This window comes from Chiloscyllium plagiosum, unplaced genomic scaffold (genome assembly GCF_037043375.1).
Source record: "Chiloscyllium plagiosum isolate Xiang-an unplaced genomic scaffold, Cpla_swu_hap1 HiC_scaffold_3, whole genome shotgun sequence".
Taxonomy (NCBI): Eukaryota; Metazoa; Chordata; class Chondrichthyes; order Orectolobiformes; family Hemiscylliidae; genus Chiloscyllium; species Chiloscyllium plagiosum.
Genome location: NW_028270141.1, coordinates 46,516,008 through 46,537,587, shown reverse-complemented (window position 1 = coordinate 46,537,587; position 21,580 = coordinate 46,516,008). Strand labels below are relative to the sequence as shown.

General features: G+C 39.3%; 1 protein-coding gene across 1 annotated transcript in view; it reads left to right on the top strand.

The window, feature by feature from the left end:
* col21a1 (collagen, type XXI, alpha 1) overlaps positions 1–21,580 on the top strand; it is a 474,425-nt gene that overhangs the window by 23,307 nt on the left and 429,538 nt on the right. Inside the window, exons 2-5 of the mRNA XM_087979161.1 lie at positions 5,173–5,314; positions 9,131–9,691; positions 18,994–19,159; positions 19,285–19,510. Of these exons, the coding sequence (XP_087835287.1) occupies positions 5,215–5,314; positions 9,131–9,691; positions 18,994–19,159; positions 19,285–19,510 (1,053 nt within the window). The 5' untranslated portion in view covers positions 5,173–5,214. The remainder of the gene's footprint in view (positions 1–5,172; positions 5,315–9,130; positions 9,692–18,993; positions 19,160–19,284; positions 19,511–21,580) is intronic.

Sequence of the window (21,580 nt, the reverse complement as noted above, 5' to 3'; positions counted from 1 at the left end):
AAACAGATAGATTGGAGAGTTGGGCAGAGAAATGGCAGATGGAGTTCAACCAGACAAATTGTAAATCTTTGGAATTTTCAACCTCAGAAAGTTGTAGAAGATCAGTCTTTATTATATTTAAGGTAAAAACTGATAGATTTTGGATTGCCAGTGATGTAAATGCATATGGAGTAGTATAGATAAAAGTATTGAAGTGTTTGATCATCCAAGATCATATTAAATAGCAGAACAAGCTGGAAAGGCCGAATGGCCTACTCTTGTTTCAATATTCTGTGGAATTTCCCAAAATTGACCCTTAGCGAATTTTTGGTAAAATTTAGCCACTAATTTTTCTATTTCCATATTTTCCCAATAGTCCTGCCATTGCCCACATCATTCAGGGGCTCGAAACATTCTGGCCCTTCTCTTAAAAAGAGGCCCACAATTTGACAATTATGACTGAGTGATTGATAAGATGGCCATTATTTAGAATTTTTCTCCATCAACAAGGCATTTTTTTCTAGCAGAAATAATACAGCCTACAAGTTCTTGAATCAGGGTTTTTTTTTTGTATTTTGAATTATTTTCAGTTTCGCTAGTCTTATTCAAAGCCCAGAAGAATTTAAAGGTTGTGAAAAGTGTTTTGGATGAATGAGACCAGTTTTGTGCTACGTTTTAATAATATCACGACCATCTATGAAGTGTTTCCTCAAAATGGGAAGTGGATGCACTAGCAAACTTAAAGTGATCTGGAGGCAGCAGAAAGAAGATGGTGGCACTTACCATCAAGGAAAACAAATGGTCATCAACTGAGTCCCACTGCTGAGTATTTCTCCATACCCATAGATAATGCATTGACCTGGGTGGCAAGCTGGCAGAGTCTGTTGCTGTCGTGTTCTCTGGTAGGAAAGTGGATGGCTATCCTTTGAACCAACCTGTCTACGAGGACATTCAGGTCCTAGGTGGCAAATGGATAGTAAATTTCCCTTTTTTAGCCATCTTTGGGGTAATTCTTCATACACAGGAACCCTGAAGGGCACCTTCTGACTCAAATTTGACCTGGTGCACAACTTTTAAAAATATTGCTATTTTTAAATAGCAGTGGTGAGTGCTTCCACTGCTGACCAAAGGAAAATAGCATGTGTGGGTTGTCATAGAGGAGTGGTGCTAATGAGGAGAGCTATGGAGAATAGCATGAGATAACTACTTGGAGCTTTCACAGAGAAGCTATTTATGAAACTCCCAAAATTGATCCTTAGTGGATGTTTACTATAAGTTACTGGTAATAATAATGACTAGATGCATGCAACGATGAAATGCAGATAAGGATTAAAGATATTTATAAAGATGAAATCCTGTTAGCATATTGTTACAGGCTTGCGGTTTGTAGTTAAAATTTTGGTTGCTTGCAGTGAAGGCTTGAACCTAAACTGTGTTCAGCAGTGATGGTATCTTAGCCAAGTCATCAGCATTTGTCTTTGGAGAGAGAATCAGACTCACACTAAATGGCTTGAGCAGCAAGTGAAAGTCCCTTTTCCCTTTTGATTCTGCTGGTTGATAACTCCCGGATTCCTTTAACTTTTGTTGTTTGGCTTTTTAAGTCGTACCTGAAAGTTTTAGTTCAAGAAAGACTGGACAAGAGATGGCAAAGGCAACTCTGTCTCCCAACTTAGGCTTCTGTAAAACTCTATTGCATGTTTAATTTAAATACAACTCTTCATGGTCATCTGAGAGGTACCAGGTTTGGCCCTTACTGGTACGTCAAGGGTTTATTATCTACATTTAGTGATCTTTTACCTTTGGTCTATCTCCTTTCTATCTGAATAGCTATGTCTATACTGTGCAATTAATACATTGTGGGAAACAGTTCTGTGATATCATCATAAGGTTGTTCTACGGTCCTTGCACAACACCTTTCCTCAGAGCAACTTCATTGTAACTCATGGTTATAGAGGAAACCTGACTCTAACATGCATTATCACCTGAGAGTGGCAGGTGGAGCTGTCTTCCTTAACTCTAAACCTATCCTGAGTTCTCCATTAATTGAGAAGGTTTATGCCATATTGGCCTTTATTGCAAGAGGATATGAATTCTGAAGTAGGGATGTCTCACTGCAGTTATACAGGCCTTTGTTGAGAATACGTCTGGATTATTGCATGCATTTTTGGTCTCCCTACCTAAGAAAGGAAATACTTGACATAGTGAGAGTGCAGCAAAGGTTCACTCGGCTGTTAATAGCGATGGCAGGACTGACAGACGGGAAGAGATTAGCTCGACTGGGCCTACATTCACTAGAGTTTAAAAGGATGAGAGGGGATATGATTGAATCGTATACAATTCTAACATGGTTAAATAGACTAGATGCAGGGATCTAGGATTAGTGGTGCTGGAAGAGCACAGCAGTTCAGGCAGCATCCAAGGAGCTTCGAAATCGACGTTTCGGGCAAAAGCCCTTCATCAGGAATCTAGTCTAGTTTTCCCTGCAAGTATAGAACCCGGGGATCCTGTTTCAAGATAGGAGAGAAAACTATTTAGGACTGCGATGTGGAAATGTTTCTTCATGCAAAGGGTCGTGAACCTGTGGAATTCCATACCACAGAAGCCTGAAAACTAAGTCACTGAATGTATTCAAGAATTTTAAACTTAAAGTTTTTTTTAGAGTTTAAAAGTGCCACGGGTTATGGGTAGAAAGCAAAACATGGCATTAAGATTGAGAATCAGCCAGATCATATTGAATAGGGATATGATGTCATGTGATATAGTTGAGAGAGGGACAGGATTGACAGCTCAATATTTTTGGATATAGGTTTGTCAGGGAAGGAGGTAAAAGATGAGGGGAAATTGCAGCATTGATCATGAAATCAATTATAAGAAGTAAGGACGGATGGCATCTTAGAAGGCTCCTCAAATTAAGCCATTTGGGTAGAACTTAAAAAAGAGTTATGTGAAAGCATCCAATAGAGAGAGTACGGGACCAACATGTTCCAATAAATGGTGGGACCTACAAACACAGCAAACTTTGGATATTGAGGGGTATCTAGGTTTGGATATAGTAAAAAATGGAAGGCTGATGACAGATACCGAGGGCTCAAAAGAGCAGAAGCCCTAGAGTAGTACAGAATGTGAAACAAGGAAATTAGAAGAGGATGATGACAGGTAAAATAGAGAAAAATTGTAAGTTAATTCACAAAATAGATAACTAGGGAAAGAGTGGGGCCTACTTAGGACCACAGTGGTAATTTGTGCATAGATCTAATGGGCGGCACGGTGGCTCAGTGGTTAGCACTGCTGCCTCACAGCGCCAGGGACCCTGGGTTGATCCCTACCTTAGGTGACTGTCTGTATGGATTTTGCATGTTCTCCCTGTGTCAGTGTGGGTTTCATCTGAGTGCTCTGGTTTTCTCAGGGTGCAGGCCAGTTGAATTGGCCATGCTAAATTGCCCAAAGTGTTAGGTGCATTAGTCAGGGGTAAGTGTAGGGCAGGGGAATGGGTCTGGGTGGGTTACTCTTTGGAGAGTCATTGTGGACTTGTTGGGCCAAATGGCCTGTTTCCATACTGTCGGGGATCTAATCTAAAACTAGAGAATATAGGTAGATTCTAAATAATTAATTAAGTGAGAGGGATAATGTGTTTATAGAAATCAGGGAGAGGAATTGTATTAAAGAAATTAGAGTAGGTAGGAGGTTTTGAGTGGTCTGGCAAGCTTAAAAGTACTTTCAGCGTTCAATAAAATGCATCTGAGGCAGTTGAATGAGGCAAGAGAGGCTATAATTGGAGCACTGGCAATAATATTCAACTCTTCTCTGGCCGCAGGAAAGATGCCAGAGGATGACAGCACAGTCAATGTGGTGCCGTTATTCAACAAGGTAGACAGGAATCAACCCAGGAAAGTGCAGGCCAATCAGTCTAATCTCAATGGTGGGGAAACTATTGTAAACAATTTTAAGGAACAAAATTAATCTGCTCTTGTAACGTCTCCAATGGTGAACGTAAAAGAACAAGAAATTTGGTTAATTTAATCAAAAATTGGCTGAGCGGCAGGAAGCAGAGCTTATTGGTGAGGGATATTTTTTGATTGGAAATCTGTGTCCAGTGAGGTTCTGCAGGGATCAGTGGTCAGACCATTCCTGTTTGTGGTGTATATAAATGATTTAAGACTTAAATGTAGGAAGGTTGAACAGTGAGTTCATGGATGATATGAAAATTGGTAGGGTGCTAAAGAGGGAGGAGAATAGCCTTAGATTATAGGAGTATATATATATCTGGTTATATGCATTGAGATTGGATACACTGGGGTTGTTTTCCTTGGAGCAGTGGAGACTGAGGAATGATGTGATGGAGACATATAAATTCATGAAGGTCATTGGTAGGGTAGACAGGAAAGGATCTTTCCCTTTGGTGGACAAATCAGTGACCAGGTGGCATAGATTTACAGTAAGGAACAGGAGGTTTAGAGGGGATATGAGGATTCTTTTTCACTCAGTGGGTGTTGGGTATCTGGAACTCACTGTTGGCATGCGTGGTAGAGACAGACACCCTCAGCATATTTAAGAAATATTTAAGTGTGCACTAACGATGTCAAGGCATACATGGCTCTGGGCCTAGTGCTGGAAAATGGGATTAGAATAGTTTCACCTTCCTTCCACCTATCGCATTTCCAACACCCCTTCCCCAAGTCCCTCCTCCCTACCTTTTATCTTAGCCCGCTGGACACACTTTCCTCATTCCTGAACTTCCTGCCTCCCCTTAGAATAGTTTTTGACTGGTGTAGACTCAATGGGCCAAAAGACCTTTTTCTGTGCTGTAGACTTCTCTGACTCTATGGATGGTGAACAGACTCAAAGGCTTCAGTTCATCCAGATGTGGTGAGATAGTAAAGAACTATTCACATTTCCAAGGAAGCCATTGTCATGACCTTCTGCTTTTGCTTGTGGAAATGTTTGTTTAATTTCAGATATCTTTACATGTGTGAGCATACCTTTTTGTAATCCTTCTTGAGCCAAGTACAGTCTTGATTTTTTCAGTTGGCTAATTACAATTATATCCATAAGAGAAGTTGAGTGACTTTTGAAGAAACATGTTTAAAGCGTCTTTGTATCCAATTTTTAAAAAGGTTAGTTTGTTGCAAAATTAATATTATTACACTTTGTAACAGTAAAATGATCAGTACTTGACATTGTTCTTCTTTTCAGTTTTTGATCTGACTTAGGCCAAAGCTTCCAAAAGCTTATGAAATGGGACTGAATGTAAAAGCCATGAAACTTGTCCTGAACAGTTTTTTGTTGCTGCTGCTCCAAGAATTCAGTACAGCTGTGAAGGATGATGTAAGATCTAGTAAGGAACTAAGACTTTCTTTTAATTTTTATTTGTGTGCGGTATTTAGCTTGTCAGTGTGATGAATGGCATTGTTAGGCAGTGGAACATTTTTCTACTTTGTGCCCAGATAAAATGTGTAATATTATTTGGTTATTGAAAGTCTCGAGGAGATTTAGTGTAGACCTCACTCTACAGAGCATGGTACTTGAAAAAAGGGATGGAATAATTTTGTTCATGACTAATTTATGTGACCATTATCCTTTCTGTTAGCTTTGTAGATTCTTCTGGATTAACAAGTTACCTGAAATGTGCATGTTTGGATAGATATTTAATAATAAACTGAACACATTATTTAGAAGAAAGTTGAATTATCATTTCAGATCTAACCATATATAGAGTCAATTAGCATGGAAACAGACCATTTGGTCCAACTAGTCCATGCCTATCATGTTCCCAAACTAAACTAGTCCTGCCTGTGTTTTGTCCCTATCCATCCAAACCTTTCCTATTCATGTACTTACCTAAATATCTTTTAAATGTTGTAATTATACTTACATCCACCACTTTCTCTGGAAGTTAATTCCACATACTAACAACTGTCTGTGTAAAAAAAATGTTGCCCCTCATTTCCTTTTTAAACCTTTCTTCTCTCAGCTTAAAAATATGCCCTCCAATTTTGAACTCCCCCACCTTAGGGAAAAGACCTTTGATATTCTAATCAGTGCCTCTTATGATTATATAAACTTCTGTAAAAATCTCCCCTCAACCTCCTACACTTCAGTGAAAAAAGTCCCAGCCTATCCAGCCTATCAAACCCTCCATTCCCAGCAACATCCTGATTAATCTATTTTGAACCCTCTCTAGCTTAATAGTATCCTACCTCTAACAAAGAAACCAGAACTGGACAAAGTACTTCATAAGAGGACTCACCTCTGTCCTGTACATCCTCAACATGACATTCCAACTCCTGTACTCAAAAGTCTGAGCAATGGAGACAAGTTTGTTAAATACCTTCTTAGCCAACCCTGTCTATCTGTGACACAAATTTCATAGAATTATGTACCTACACATTGGTCTTTCTGTTCAACAACACTACCTAGAGCCCTACAATTAATTCTATAAGTCTGCCCTTGTTTATTTTACCAAAATGCAATACCTAGCATTTATCCAAATTAAACTCGATCTGTCACTCCTCAGCCCATTGACCCAATTGATCAAGATCTCTTTGTAATCTTAGATAACCTTCTTCACAGTCACAATATCACCAATGTTTGTGAGATCCGCAAACTTACTAGCCATGCTTCTTATATTCTCATCCAAGTCATTTATATAGCTTGGATCCAGTATCGATCCCTGTGGAATACAACTGGTCACAGGCCTCCACTCCAAAAGACAACCCTCATCTGCCACCCACTGTCTCCTACTATACAGCCAATTTTCTAGCCAATTAGCAAGCGCACCCTCAATCCCATGTGATTTAACTTTACTAATTAGTCTACCATACGGAACCTTATCAAAGACTTTTTATTAAAGTCCAAGTGAACAACATCTACCAATCTGCACTCACCAATCTTTTTTGTTATTCATCAAAAAAAAATTAAACTTGTGAGACATGGTTTCCCTTGCACAAAATCATGCTGACTACCTCAAATCATCCCTTGCCTCACCAAATGTATGTAACTCCTATCTTTCAGAGTCATCTTCAACAACTTAGGCACCATTCATGTCAGACTCACAGGTCTATAGTTCCCAGGCTTCTCACAATCACAACAAAAAAATAAAACTTTTAGAAGTAGTCTGTCCTTCTCTTTTTCCAAATGGTGATGGACCTGCTGCTCATTTCCAGCAGTTGTTTTCTAATGTTTGCACATTGCGCCCATTATAGATAGTTATTGCTCATTAGGTACAATGATCACCTTTGTGATCAAGTTCATCTTCAGATAGATTAAATGCATCAGAGTATTTGCTCTGATTTTTTTTATTATCAAAAAAACAGAAGAGTCTGAGATGGGAACACACAATTTTGCAACATGGGCTTGCAGTTCATACCAAGGAACAGCAGATTTGATTTATTTTTGTTGGTTAAATCAGTCAAATTCTCAATAGTCAAAGCTTCACAGGAAAAGATTAGAATTTGGTGTATGCATTATTGATTCAACATCTCATTCAATGAATCTGATAAACGGTGACAAAATTAACCTTACTCTAATCGGACTCACAAGCCCTCTTTCAGTTGGAGCATCAATTTATATGGTTCATGTTATGTTATATTTGTAGGAATACATGAAGCAGATTTTCCTGTTCCTGCGCTTTAGGGTTTTATATTGCCTAGGTACAGTCAATAAAGGAAAATTGGTTGGATAGGAACATATACCTATAGTGGAGCCCACCTGACTTTTCACTTGGTCACATAAATGGAAGGAAAACATGCAGGCTATTATACTTATGGTTTCTCCTATCTTCTTGGGTTTTTCCTCGTGATACAATACCACCAGGTGAACAATTCTATACAATTCTATTTTCTAGTAGAAATATTCATCATACTAATAAACACTAATGCACTAAATATGCAAAGCAAAACAAATATAATGTTCCTGCATTTCCACAGCCTTTTTTTTGCCACTGTATCAATGTAACTTTATGAGAGGTGAGGCAAAAACCGTGTTTCAGCGTGATGCAGCAGTAAAAGATCTTATGGTTTAATGTATTTTTACAAATATGTAGTCTGCATTATATCGAATTTATGACATGGAAACAAACCATTAAACCCAATTACTTTATGCTTCCTACACTATACACTTCTATTCTACTTTATTTGCATTTCTTCGCATATCCTTTTATTCCTATGCCTCTCATGTATTAACTACCTTTTTCTGCTAAAGGCATCAAACTATTTGCTTCAGTGACTTAATGTAGTAGCAAGACTTAAATTTTCACCACTGTCTTTGAATAAATAAGTTTCTCCTTAATTCCCTATTAGACTTACCTGTGACCTTCTTGCCTTTATGGTCCCTCGTTTTGGACTTCCCATAAATGGAAACAGTCTTGCTGTCTGCATTATCAGATCACTTCCTGATTTTGAATATATAAAGTCACATTTTCTCAGAAATAGTGTTATGAAAACCTTTATAGCATTAAATGAAAGATATTTAGAATAATTAATTTGAAGGCATGCCAGGCACTACAATTGTTGCTGTTATTTGGAAGAAAGCTTCAAGTGTAAACCAACTGTAAACAGTCCATGCTAAAATGATTGATGTCAAAGCTATGCAATAAATCATGCTCATATGTGTAACTGTGTTCAAAAACAATGGTGACAAATTTTTAAAAATGTTGTTTCTGTCCTGAGTGGTCTTACTAGTCTTCTCCAGTGGATTTTGTGAAAACTTTATTTGGTCATATTATGCATAGGTTTCTCATAAGATGGAATTTGGAGTCTGTGTGAAGAACTTCACAAAAGTCCATTATCATAAGGAAAACCAAACCGACTGGTCCTTGCATCAAACACAGTTTAATAATTTCAAAATTGTTTTGTATGCAATCTAGATTTATATCAGCGGACCTCAAAATTTAGTTTTACTAAAATCGTGGTCCCTTTGTGAGATGCACAGCAAGGGATTTTCTTCAGAAGAAACAAGGAATTTGTGGCCCACAGATCAAATATTATGAACATGACTTACAGGAGGAAGTGGAGGCACCAGTTGAGTTAAAAGTAGACCTGCGTAACATTCAGATTCTTTAAAATTTCCGTAAAATAATATTGTTAATGATATTGTGTATAAAATGTACATTTTCCTTTCATAGTAATACCATGTTTTTTTTCATTTCTTTTAGGCTGCAGAACTGCTCCAAATGACTTGGTTTTTATTTTGGATGGCTCATTTAGTGTAGGGCCAGAAAATTTTGAAATTGTCAAAAACTGGATTGTCAATATATCCAGCAGTTTTGAAATTGGGACTACATTTACACAAGTGGGTGTCATACAATATAGCGATGATCCATTGCTAGAAATACCATTGGACAAATATAGGTCAAATGAAGACTTGATGAAAGCAATGGAAGCCATATTGTACCGGGGTGGAAACACAAGAACAGGAAAAGCTATAACATTTGGAGTTAACTACGTGTTTGCTACCTCAACCAGGGCTGCTAATGCTGTGACAAAGGTAGCAGTTGTACTTACAGATGGAAAATCCCAAGATGATGTGAAGGACTCAGCAGAGGAAGCAAGGAAAAAGAAAATTATCCTGTTTGCAATTGGAGTTGGTCAAGAAATAGAAGATGCAGAACTTCAAGCAATTGCAAATAAACCTTCATCCACATATGTGTTTCATGTTGAAGACTACAGCGGTATAACCAAAATTAGAGAAACAATCAAACAAAAGCTTTGTGAAGGTAAATAGTTTCTTCTTCATGTATGTCAGAAAAACATTTTTGTGTCAGGTTGAAGATGGCACCCAAAAAGAAATTCATCTTAGAATAACAGCCACAATTCTTTTAACAAAGCATTTTTTTGATTAAAAAGATGCTCAAATTAGTGTAATAATTCCCTGGATAAAATGGTATAAGATTATAATTCGTACAGATTATAATTTAGTATCTTTTACATGCAAAATGCATTATCTTTTCTTAAAATAGTCTAATTATTTTTATAATTATGTGTTCATTTTTGTGTAGGAAGCATTGGGAAGCTAAACCATTGTATTTATGTAGCTCAATACTACATGACTTGAGAATGACTATAGAGTTGCTACCATTCTCATGGAACTCCTGGTCAGTTGGCACAGTGAAAATAGGTCCTGCTATGTAGTAAACTTCTATATGTGTTCAAGATTCCAGCTTCTGGTTAATCCAAAGCAGAAGAGAAGCAGGTTTTAGATGGGCGTGGCAATCTTTATCACTAGTTCTGCTTTTTGGTGATAAACATAAGTAAGTGAAAGCTTCAAAACAGTGATATTGATTTTTGATCTTAAGAAATGAATAACTGGTGTTATTTTACATGTTAGGGTTTATTAGATAAGTTTAAAATTGTGTCAAACTTATATGTAATTTTTGTTTTGCAAACATTCCTCAAAGTATTTAATCTTGAGAGAGAGGGAAGGATCAAATGCATTTTTCAAAGAACATAATAATCTGTGTTTTTTTTGTAATTTTGGTTCCATATTGTGAATGAGATAAAAATTTCAAATCTTACTTTTAGTGGATTAGTTAACATACTTATGCCAAATCCATTTAAAATATACTGGTTAACAACTTAATATAGTGCACACAAGAATTTGATGCAGAAATGTTGAACAGTGTACTAAATAGAATGTAGAGAGGAATTCTAACCTTCAAGAATTTATGCTACTGTATTCACTTTTTAATAGTTTCGTTCTGGAAATGGACATTTTTAGATTTCATTAATGTGTACAGATCTTTCAAATTCATGCAAGATCTAAATATCTGATTCCATCTGATTTCTCCTAATCAACATCTGTTGCTTGTTGCCATTGACAATCAGTCATTAATGAGCATGATTGTCTATCTTGGAAATTCAGTGTCACTGGGTTCTGTGGGTCCTTGCATGGTAGATGAGTCAAATTTGAGAGCCTCATCTCTGACCACCCGTTTGGTAAATGTTTCCTGGAGGTGGAATTGATCGTTAGCCTCGAGATCATTGGCATTCCTTTCTCCGGTTCCTTTTCCATACTTCCTCTTCTGCTGAGTGTTGTCAGAATTGTATCCATTCGTACAGGGGTTTCCTCAAACATATGGCTGGGTGTTCTCAGAATAGTCTCCCTTCACACAGGAGTTTCCTCAAAGTCATTTCAGGTTTCTTCTCAATGAAGGTTTCCCATTTGTTGACGTTAATGTTGCATTTCTAGAGGGATGGCTTCAGGGAGCTTTTAAAAGACTTTTTTTTGTCCTCCCCTCATTCAAGTACCTTCCTTGAGCTGGGCAAGGAAGACTTAGTAGTCAAAACTCAGATATCCTAAACAAGTGGCCGGCTCACTGGCATTGGTTTTATCTGATTGTGGCCTCTATGCTGATGCTGTTAGCTGCTTCAAGGATGCTGATTTTACTGTGCTTGTCCTTCCAGCTGATGAGGAGAATCCATATGTTGATGGTATTTCTCAGGGATTCTCATGTGATGTCTATATTTGGTCCAAGTTATGGAGCCAGATAGAAGAATTGGAAGGATGACTGCCTTATACATAAGGATCTTGATATCAGCACGGATGTCACAGTTGTTGAAATTCCTCATCCTGAGGAGACTGGTGGTGGCCCTTTCAGATTTGATGCGATATTGAATCTCTGCATCGATATCCACTTTAGATAAAAGGTAGAGGAAATGTTCCACATTTCGGAGGATTTCTCCATTGGTCTTAATGAAGGAATGGACCAGAACTTGTCTTGGGAGAGGTTGTAAAAGATTTGTCTTCTTGAGGTTGAGCCTGAGACCAATTCTTTGCTGTGTTTTCATAAAGGTATTAAGCAAAGCTTGACGATGCTCTTTCAAGAGATCAGAAGTGACATTGTCACCTGCGTACTGAAGTTCCACAAATGGTTTCCATCTTGGATTTCATCTAGTTGAGATTGAGAAACTTTCTGTCCATCCCATAGACAATGTCCACACTATTGAGAAGCTCGTTCTTGACAAGTTGAAGAGTGATAGAGAAAAGGGTGGGGACAATGATACATTCATGCTTGATCCCTTTCTTGACTTCTGTCATATTACCATTGGTGAGGGCATTGATGAATTTCATGGGACAGCCAGCCTGTGAGAGGGTCTTCCATAGCACTGCCTGATTGACTAGTCAAAAGCCTTGGTCAGATCGATGAAGGCCATGTAGAGCGATTGGTGTTGCTCCTAGTGTTTCTCTTGTAGTTGACGAGCAGTGAAAAATCATATCCATAGTTCCATGGTTAAACACCCTTTAATGGTGTTGTGAAAATACAACATTCATCATCCAAACCATCAACTGACAATATGTCTTGAAATGTGCTAAATGAGAAACTCAAACTTGAGACCTTCACCATTCAAGTTCGCTTGAATAATGACTACTGACCAATACAGCAAGCTTTTTGGTTTGTATCCCTGCTAAGAGGCAAGGCTATTCAGTAGTTCTGTGGGTCTTCAAACTCTGCCTGAAGAGGGGCAAACGTCTAAAAGACAAGGCATGGCAGGGATTTTGTGAGCATCCAGATAGGTGCAAAGTGAGTGAGCACTAAAAAAGCCAGCAGCCCTGAGATGCAGCCTGACCAAATCCATCAGTTGGATATAAATCCCAGCATGTCCTTGGAGCAATGTTGCTGGTGCACCCTAAAATGTTGCATTACAGAACAAAGTCTTCTTTAAGTGGATTGAAGATGTGCCATGACGGTGAGGAAAGGCTGGCATGTGTCTGATGCCAGCATCCATGAACATGGGTGCATACAACAAATGTTGGTGCCTAGATGGTGGTCTAGAAGAACAAGTATCATGCTAGACCTCCAAGTACCCATTCTGACTTTCATTTCAGGAGTTGTTGGGGATTCTGCAGCCTTTGGGATTCAATATTGAGTTCAATAATTCAACATGTATACTAAACTTTTTCTAGCTACGATCAGTTCTGAAGAAATGTCACTGCACCTGAAACATTAACTGTGCTTTCTGTCCACAGGTGCAGTCAGTTGTGCTGAATTTTCCTAGCAATTTCTGATTTTTGCTTCTAAAAAGCAATCAATGTGAATACAGACCGAGGACATTCTATTGTGACTGCTGAGTAGGAGCTAGGGTGTGAGCTTAGAGCTAGAACAAACAGAATTGTTATCTCTGGTTTGTTAGCTGTGCCATGTGCTAGTGAGGTAAGGAATAGGGAGAGAGAGCAGTTGAACATGTTGCTACAGGAATGGTGCAGGAGGGAGGGATTTAGATACCTGGACAATTGGGGCTTATTCTGGGGTAGGTGGGACCTCTACAAACATGAATCAGATGGGGACCAATACCCTGTGGGGGAAATTTGCTAATGCTCTTCAGGAAGATTTAAATTAATTCAGCAGGGAGGTGGGAAGCTGAATTGAGCTCCAGTGTACAGGAGATGGTTTGAAGTGTGTCTACTTTAACACCAGGAGCATCGGGAATAAAGTAGATGAACTTGCAGCATGGGTTGGCACCTGGGACTTTGATGCTGTGGCCATTTTGAAGACTTGGATAGAGCAGGGACAGGAATGGTTGTTGCAGGTTCTGGGGTTTAGATGTTTCAGTAAGAACTGGGAAGGTGGCAAAAGAGGGAGAGGTGTGGCATTATTAGTCACGGACAGTATTATGGTGGCAGAAAGGACGTTTGATGAGGACTCATCTAATGAGGTGTTACGGGCTGAGGTTAGAAACAGGAAAGGAGAGGTCACTCTGTTGGGAGTTTTCTATACGCTGACGAAAAGTTCAAGAGATGAAGAGGACAGGAATGCAAAGATGATTCTGGCTAGGAGCAAAAGTAATAGAGTAGTTGTTGTGGGGGCTTTAACTTTCTAAATATTGACTGGAAACGTTTTATTTCGAGTATTTAGATGAGTCAGTTATTGTCCAATGTGTGCAGGACGGTTTCCTGACAGAGTATATAGATAGGAGAAAGTGAGGACTGCAGATGCTGGAGATCAGAGCTTAAAAATGTGTTGCTGGAAAAGCGCAGCAGGTCAGGCAGCATCAAAGGAGAAGGAGAATCAACGTTTCGGCATAAGCCCTTCTTCAGGATTATTCTTCTCCTTTGATGCTGCATGATCTGCTGTGCTTTTCCAACAACACATTTTTAAGCATAGTATATAGATAGGTCAACAAGAGGTGAGGCCACATTGAATTTGGTACTGGGTAATGAACCAGGCCAAGCGTTAGATTTGGAGGTAGGTGAGCACTTTGGTGATCATGACCACAATTCAATGACATTTACTTTAGTGTTGGAAAGGAGAGGTGTATACTGCAGGGCTAGAGTTACAGCTGAGGGAAAGGCAATTATGACGCGATTAGGCACGATTTAGGATGCATAGGATAGGACAGGAAACTGCAGGGGTTGGCCACAATTGAAATGTGGAGCTTGTTCAAGGAATAGTTCCTATGTGTCCTTAATAAGTATGTACCTGTCAGGCAGGGAGGAAGTGGTCAAGTGAGGGAACTGTGATTTACTAAAGAAATTGAATGTCTTATCAAGAGGAAGAAGGAGGCTTATGTAAAGATGAGACATGAAAGTTCAGTTAGGGTGCTTGAGTGTTACAAGTTAACCAGGTAGAATCTAAAGAGAGAGCTAAGAAGAGCCAAGAGGGGACATGAGAAATCTTTGGCAGGTCGGATCAAGGAAAATCCTAAAGCATGGGATTGAGGGTGATTTAGTGGTTTGGATCAGAAATTGGCAAGCGGGAAGAAGATAAAAGATGGTGGTTGATGGGAAAGTTCTTCCTGGAGTTTTGGGGCCATTGCTGTTTGTCATTTTTATAATGGACCTGGAAAAGGCCATAGAAGAATGGGTTAGTAAATTTGCGGATGACACTAAAGTTGGTGGAGTTGTGGACAGTGCTGAAGGATGTTGCAGGTTACAGAGAGACATAGATAAGTTGCAGAACTGGGCTGAGAGGTGGCAAATGGAGTTTCATTGCGGAAAAGTGTGAGGTGATTCACTTTGGAAGGAGTAACAGGAATACAGAGTACTGGTCTAATGGTAAGATTCTTGGTAATATGGATGAGCAGAGAGAACTCTGTGTCCATGTGCATAGATCGCTGAAAATTGCCGCCCAGGTTAATATGAATGTTAAGTAGGCGTACGGTGTGTTAGCTTTTATTGGTAGAGGGACTGAGTTTCGGAGCCATGAGGTCGTGATGCAGCTGTACAAAACTCTGGTGCATCTGTACTTGGAGTTTTGCATACAGTTCTGGTCACTACATTATAGGAAGAACATGGAAGCATTGGAAAGAGTGCAGAGGAGATTTACTAGGATGTTGCCTGGTATGGAGGGAAGGTCTTATGAGGAAAGATTGAGGGTCTTGAGGTCGGTAGTTCATAAGGTCTATTTGGTTACATGCGGTGTGAAATTTTGCTGGGCTCATGGCCAGATTCTATCCAACAAACTCACACTTAGACAAAAATACATTAAGTTTCAACCTGTAGTTGCAGAAAAGTACTTGAAAATAAATTACTGCATTGGGTGAATTTGCATGGATTAAAAGTAGATAGATGCAAATTCAGAACTATTGTCAAGAACTTAGTTAAGAAACAGTTGGGAGATTCTGTGATCTAGCATGATGGGAGATTCTGTGATCCAGCAGGAAGTGAAACTACTGAATTATATTCTCATCGATTACCTTATATGTAACTACTAAGGAATCTTGATTATCCGAATGAGATGGGTGGGCAGTATTTTGTTCGGATAATGATGATTTGGAAAACTGATTCAAAACCTCTTTTCTGGGAGTTGGATTTTTCCTAAGTTTCTTTTTTCTTCGCTCTGCTTGCCTTGCTCCCTCTCTCTGTCTCAGGGTTTGTTTCTGAGCAGACACACAATGTGTAAGGGACCTGCAGCATTGCTTTTGCCTCTCCCTGTCACTGCTTCACTTCAATGGGATTGACAGAGTGAGCACTTGCCATGTCTGCTCCCTGTTCAGGAGACTAGGCAGCAGCACACCACACAAACCCCCCCCCCCCGCCGCCCTGTGCTCCTGCACCTCCCACAGCACATGCCCCTGCCCATCTGGGGAAGAGGGGGGAGCGTGGTTAGGGTATACCCCTGTGTAGAGCTAGGGGAGGCACGGTGGCTCAGTAGTTAGCACTGCTGTCTCACAGCACCAACGACCCCAGTTCGATTGCCACCTTGGGTAACTGTCTGTGTGGAGTTTGCACATTCTCCCCATGTCTGTATGGGTTTCCTCCAGATGCTCCGGTTTCCTCCCACAGTCCAAAGATGTGCAGGTTAGGTGAATTGTCCATGCTAAATTGCCCATAGTGTTAGGTGCATTAGTCAGGGGTAAATATAGGGGAATGGGTCTGAGTGGGTTACTCTTTGGAGGGTCGGTGTTGACTTGTTGGGCCGAAGGGCCTGTTTCCACATTGTAGGAAATCTAATCTAAACCACAGGGAAAGTGTGGGGAGAGAGAGAGGGAGGGAGGTCAGTCATTTTAAGGCAGTGCCTGGGCTCCCATCAATCTCCAGGACTGTACTCGGCAGCATTTCAGTAAGCCGAGTTCATTTTTAATCATTGTAAACAAAAGATACAATCAATGTTGTTAACACCTCTTTGATGTGATGTTTCTATAGGGACCTTGAGATCCTCTTCGGACAATCCAAAATTTGTATAATTGATATTTGGATAATCGGGGTTCCTCTATAATTGATTGCAGTCTATAAAAGTAAAAATGTGGAAAGAATGGCTTGTGAAAAGAATAGGATTGATAGCAGGATAGAATTATGTTGTGCTACGTTTTCATGTATTGCCTGCTATAGAAATGTGTATTATTTTGATACTTGACAACCCTTGAAATTTTGCATAGTTTTCATTTACCTTGTGAGAAGACAGAATTGCAGAATTTTGCAGTGTAGGAGGCAATTGGCCCATTATGCATACACAAGTCCTGTTATATAGTGTGGCTTCTCAGCCTTTTCCCCATATTCCTGCACACCATTTCTCTTAATCTTCAATGTCCTGTTGAATGTCTTAACTGAACCTGCGTCTACCACATTTCAAACCCTAACTACTTACTGTATGAACATTTTTTCTCACATCATCTTTGCTTCACAGAAGAATCCCTACAATGTGAAAACAGGCCATTCAGCCTAACAGGCCCATACTGACCCTCTGGAGAGTAACTCACCCAGACACATTCCCCTTCATTTACCCCTGACTAATGCATCTAACTTATATATCCCTGAACACTATAGGCAATTTGGCACAGCCAATTCACCTAACCTGCACATCTTTGGATTGTGGGAGGAAACCAGAGGACTTGGAGGAAACCCATGCAGACATGGGGAGGATGTGTAAACTCCACACAGACAGTCACCTGAGGCTGGAATTGAACATGAGTGCTTGGTGCTGTGAGGCAGCGGTGCTAGCCACTGAACCATTGTGCCACCCCAAATTGTGCATCACTAGGAACTCCACTTCCTCCAGCCTGAAAAATATCCATTGACCATTACTCTCTGTTTCCTATCACTCAACTAATTTTGTATCCAAGTAGCTACTGTGACCTTTAACTTGCCTCATTAGTCTGTTGTGTGTCACTGTATCAAACATCTTCTGGAAATTCATGTATACCATGTCAAAAGCATTTCTTTCCTTGACCCTTTTTATCACGATTTGGAGATGCTGGTGTTGGACTGGGGTGTACAAAGTTAAAAATCACACAACACCAGGTTATAGTCCAATTTATTTGGAAGCACTAGCTTTCGGAGCGCTGCTCCTTCATCGGACAACCACTTGATGAAGGAGCAGTGCTCTGAAAGCTACTGCTTCCAAATAAACCTGTTGGACTATAACCTGGTGTTGTGTAATTTTTAACCTTTTTAATCACCTCTTCACAAAAACTCCAAGTTAGTTGAACATTATTTCCTCTTTCAAAATCAGTGCTAAGCTTAATGTGAAAACACTAATGTCAAACGTTCAGCCTTACCTGATTAATGCGTTTCATCTAACATTGTATTAAACTGTATTAAAATCTGTATTTTAATGAATAATTGATCTGTCAAATCTTGCAGAGATTTTCACATGGGGTGAATTTTACAGACCCCAAATGCCAGCATGTTTCAAAATGGATTAGTTGATAAAATGAGTGACTTACTTGCTGCCTCATGGCTCACCCATAACTATTCTATCACATTACCGTTGGTGGGCAAGGCACAGTTGCCCTGTTGGAACATGTAAGTGGCCAATGAATGACCACTTAAGTTCCCCCATTTCAAATATGTCAGTATAGTACGTGTGGCAGGGGAAGGTGGAACCAGGCAGTCAACCAAGCTGCTTTCACTGTGCGGGGTACTGTGAGGTAGGAAGTGAGCCTTCCTCCTATGTGGTTCATCTCTGTCCATTGAAGGTACCCCTGTGTCTACCCAAGCTCATAGCAAACCTTAGGTCTCTATCCAGCCTCCCATTTCACTGGTGTCTGTCGAGCAAAATCCATGGACTCATTTGAAATCCAGGGTCTATCAACCTTCTTTCTAATTCCCGATTAGATTCCTTACAGTGTGGAAACAGGCCCTTCGGCCCAACAAGTCCACACCAACCCGCTGAAGCGCAATCCACCCAGACCCATTCAACTACATTTACCTCTTCACCTAACACTACGGGCAATTTAGCCTGGCCAATTCACCTAACCTGCACATTTTTGGATTGTGGGAGGAAACTGGAGCACCCAGAGGAAATCCACACAGACACGGGGAGAATGTTCAAACTCCACACAGAGAGTCACCTGAGGCAGGAATTGAACCTGGGTCTCTGGCGCTGTGAGACAGCAGTACTAACCAATGTGCCACTGTGCCGCCCATAAATGTGCGAGAACTACAGATTGCTAACTAATCTGATTGGGTGGCAGCTGCTTAGGATAGGGCATCCTTATAGATGGAGGTAAACGTTATGCTCTAACTGCATTAGCACTGTCTCAAGTGGAATATCACTGCAGGGCAAGTGGGTTCCAGATGTCATGCACCTCACAGATTGTGTAAATTTTAATGTTAAAACATTTCTTTTTGTTTTTTCAGAGACTGTCTGCCCTACAAGAATACCTGTGGCAGCTCGAGATGAAAAAGGCTTTGATATCCTTGTTGGATTAGATATTAGAAAAAAAGCCAGTAAAATTGAAGGGTCTTACCATGGCAAAAAAGCTTATAGAGTTGCATCACAGAGTGATTTAACGGAAAAAACAAGGTATTTATTTTCAGTATCTGTTTATTCATAAAATCAGTTCATTTCATTTTTGCAGAAGTACATTTCTCTGATTCTAGAGTTTGTGCAGAACATTGTAATTCATAAACCAAATATTTTGATTTCAGTGACATTTTTCCTGATGGCCTTCCTCCCTCCTATGTCTTTGTGTCCACATTACGATTCAAGAGACCAGTAACTAAGGAAAAGTGGGACTTGTGGAGAATTCTTGCTCTAGATGGCACAATTCAAACAGCAGTTACATTGAATGGAGAAGACAATACAGTAATCTTCCATACAACACACAAGACAAATGATACACAGTCTGTGACGTTCATGTCTCCTCTTATAAAGGTAGGAAACATAAGAGATATTTTTTATCTTCCAGCATCTTTGGTAGAGACGTACTTAAGCAGTATTTCCTGTGGATATATAGAACTGTAATTTATTTTCATTAGAAATTTTATAAGTAGACTTTTTGAAAAAATGTTGTAATTGCCTTACAGGTGAGGAGTTTGGAAACAAGTATAAACTATCTTGTTTGTGGATTTCCATTTTGAAATTACAAATTTCCGATAGTAAAATTAACTTAACATCACATCATGACTAAATTTCTACCTTGCTCTTGTTTTTAATGTTTGCTTTATTCTTGTATAGTTTCTACATCCTCAAGTCTTCATTTGTTTTTAACTTCTAGCAATGAACTATTGACACTTATAGCACAAAAGGACAGCATTTAACATATTTTGTGTTGGTGTTTCAGTGGTTGGAATTTTGCCAGTTATTTGTAAGAGGCTGGGAAGTGGAAAGGCTGGCAAAATTGTGTGGGAGAAGATTGCCCGAAGTCATTGTCATTGCCCGAAATCATTGTCATTGCCATTTTGCCAGTCATAGCACACATGAGGAAAGTGATAGCTCTGGTGAAATACAAAAAAAAAGTAAAGGTGTATTGTGTTTTACTTCATGTATATAAAATATAGGTTTTCATGCAAACATTAGAAGTTATAATGTTCAATTCATAGCTATGACCATATGTTCACCCGCCAGTAGTCCTGAAATTAAGGCTGACATTAATGTACCCAATTCCTGACTGTTTGAAATCATTAGAATGAAAATAGGAGGAGATGTTTGATGCTGATTGTAAGCTTCATCAAAAGGCAAAAGCTTCATTAAGGAAGGAGGTGCTTCACACGCCACGGTGTCAGAGGAAGAGACCGAGTCACAAGAAGGATTGAAAGTTGATTGATAAGAATGAGGTATTGGATAGGCTCTAGGTACTTCAAGTTGGTAGGTATTGGGACAGGATGAGATGAATTCAAGGATATTGAAGGAAGTTAATTGAAATTTCAGAGGCACTGACAATAATCTTTCAATCTTGCCCAGAGGCAGTGTGCAACAAGACTGTAAATTTGCAAATATAGATCATTTTTCAGAAAAGGTTGTAAGCGTAAGGTAATCATACAGACTAGTTTGTTTAACATCAGTAGTGGAGAAATATCTTGAAACAATTATTCATGATGGAATTAATAGACAAACGTAGGTTAATTACAAAACTCAACACAAATTTGTTGGAAAATTGTGTTTAATTTACCAGTATTTTTGTCGAGATACCAGTAACAGAAAAAGTTCATGAAGTTAATGCTGTTAATGTTATGTACATGGATTCTCAAAAGATATTTGATACAGTGCCACACAGAGACTAGTGAGCAAAGTTATTGGTCATGGAATAAATGGGTCAAGCATTGTGAATCCGGTTGGCTGAGGGATAGTGAATAGAGAATAATGGTTAATGAACATTTTTTGATCTGGAAAAAGGTTTATAGAGGGATCACTTTTGGATCTTTGCTTTCTAGATGTGTATTGTAATCGAGATTTTGGTGGTAAGGGGGCAGTTTCCAAATTTGTGAATGATTCAAACCTTAGAAGCATTATAAATTGTGAGGAGGATAGTTTAAAATGACAAATGAATATTGATAAATTGGTGCAGTGGGCAAATGCGTTTAATGCACAAGAGTGAGGTGCTACATTTTGGTAGAAAGAACATGGGGATGCAGCATAAAATAAAAGGTGCCACAGTAAAGGATATGCAGGAGTGTAGACTCCTGTATATGTGGCATAAGTTACTTAAGTGGGAGGACAGGTAGAATAAGCATACAATATCCTTGGCTTTATTAATGGGGGCATAGAATATAGGAGCAAGGAGGTTGTGCTGAACTCATATAAGATACCAGTTAGACCTCACCCAGAGTATTGAGTACAATTCTGGGCACCACACTATAGGAAAAATGTGAATATATTTGAGAGAGTGCATAAGAGGTTTACAAGATTTGTTCCAGGGATAAGAAACTTCAGTGATGAAGGTAAATTGGAGACGTTCAGAGTATTTCCTTTGGAGAGAACACACTAACAGGAAATTTGATAGAA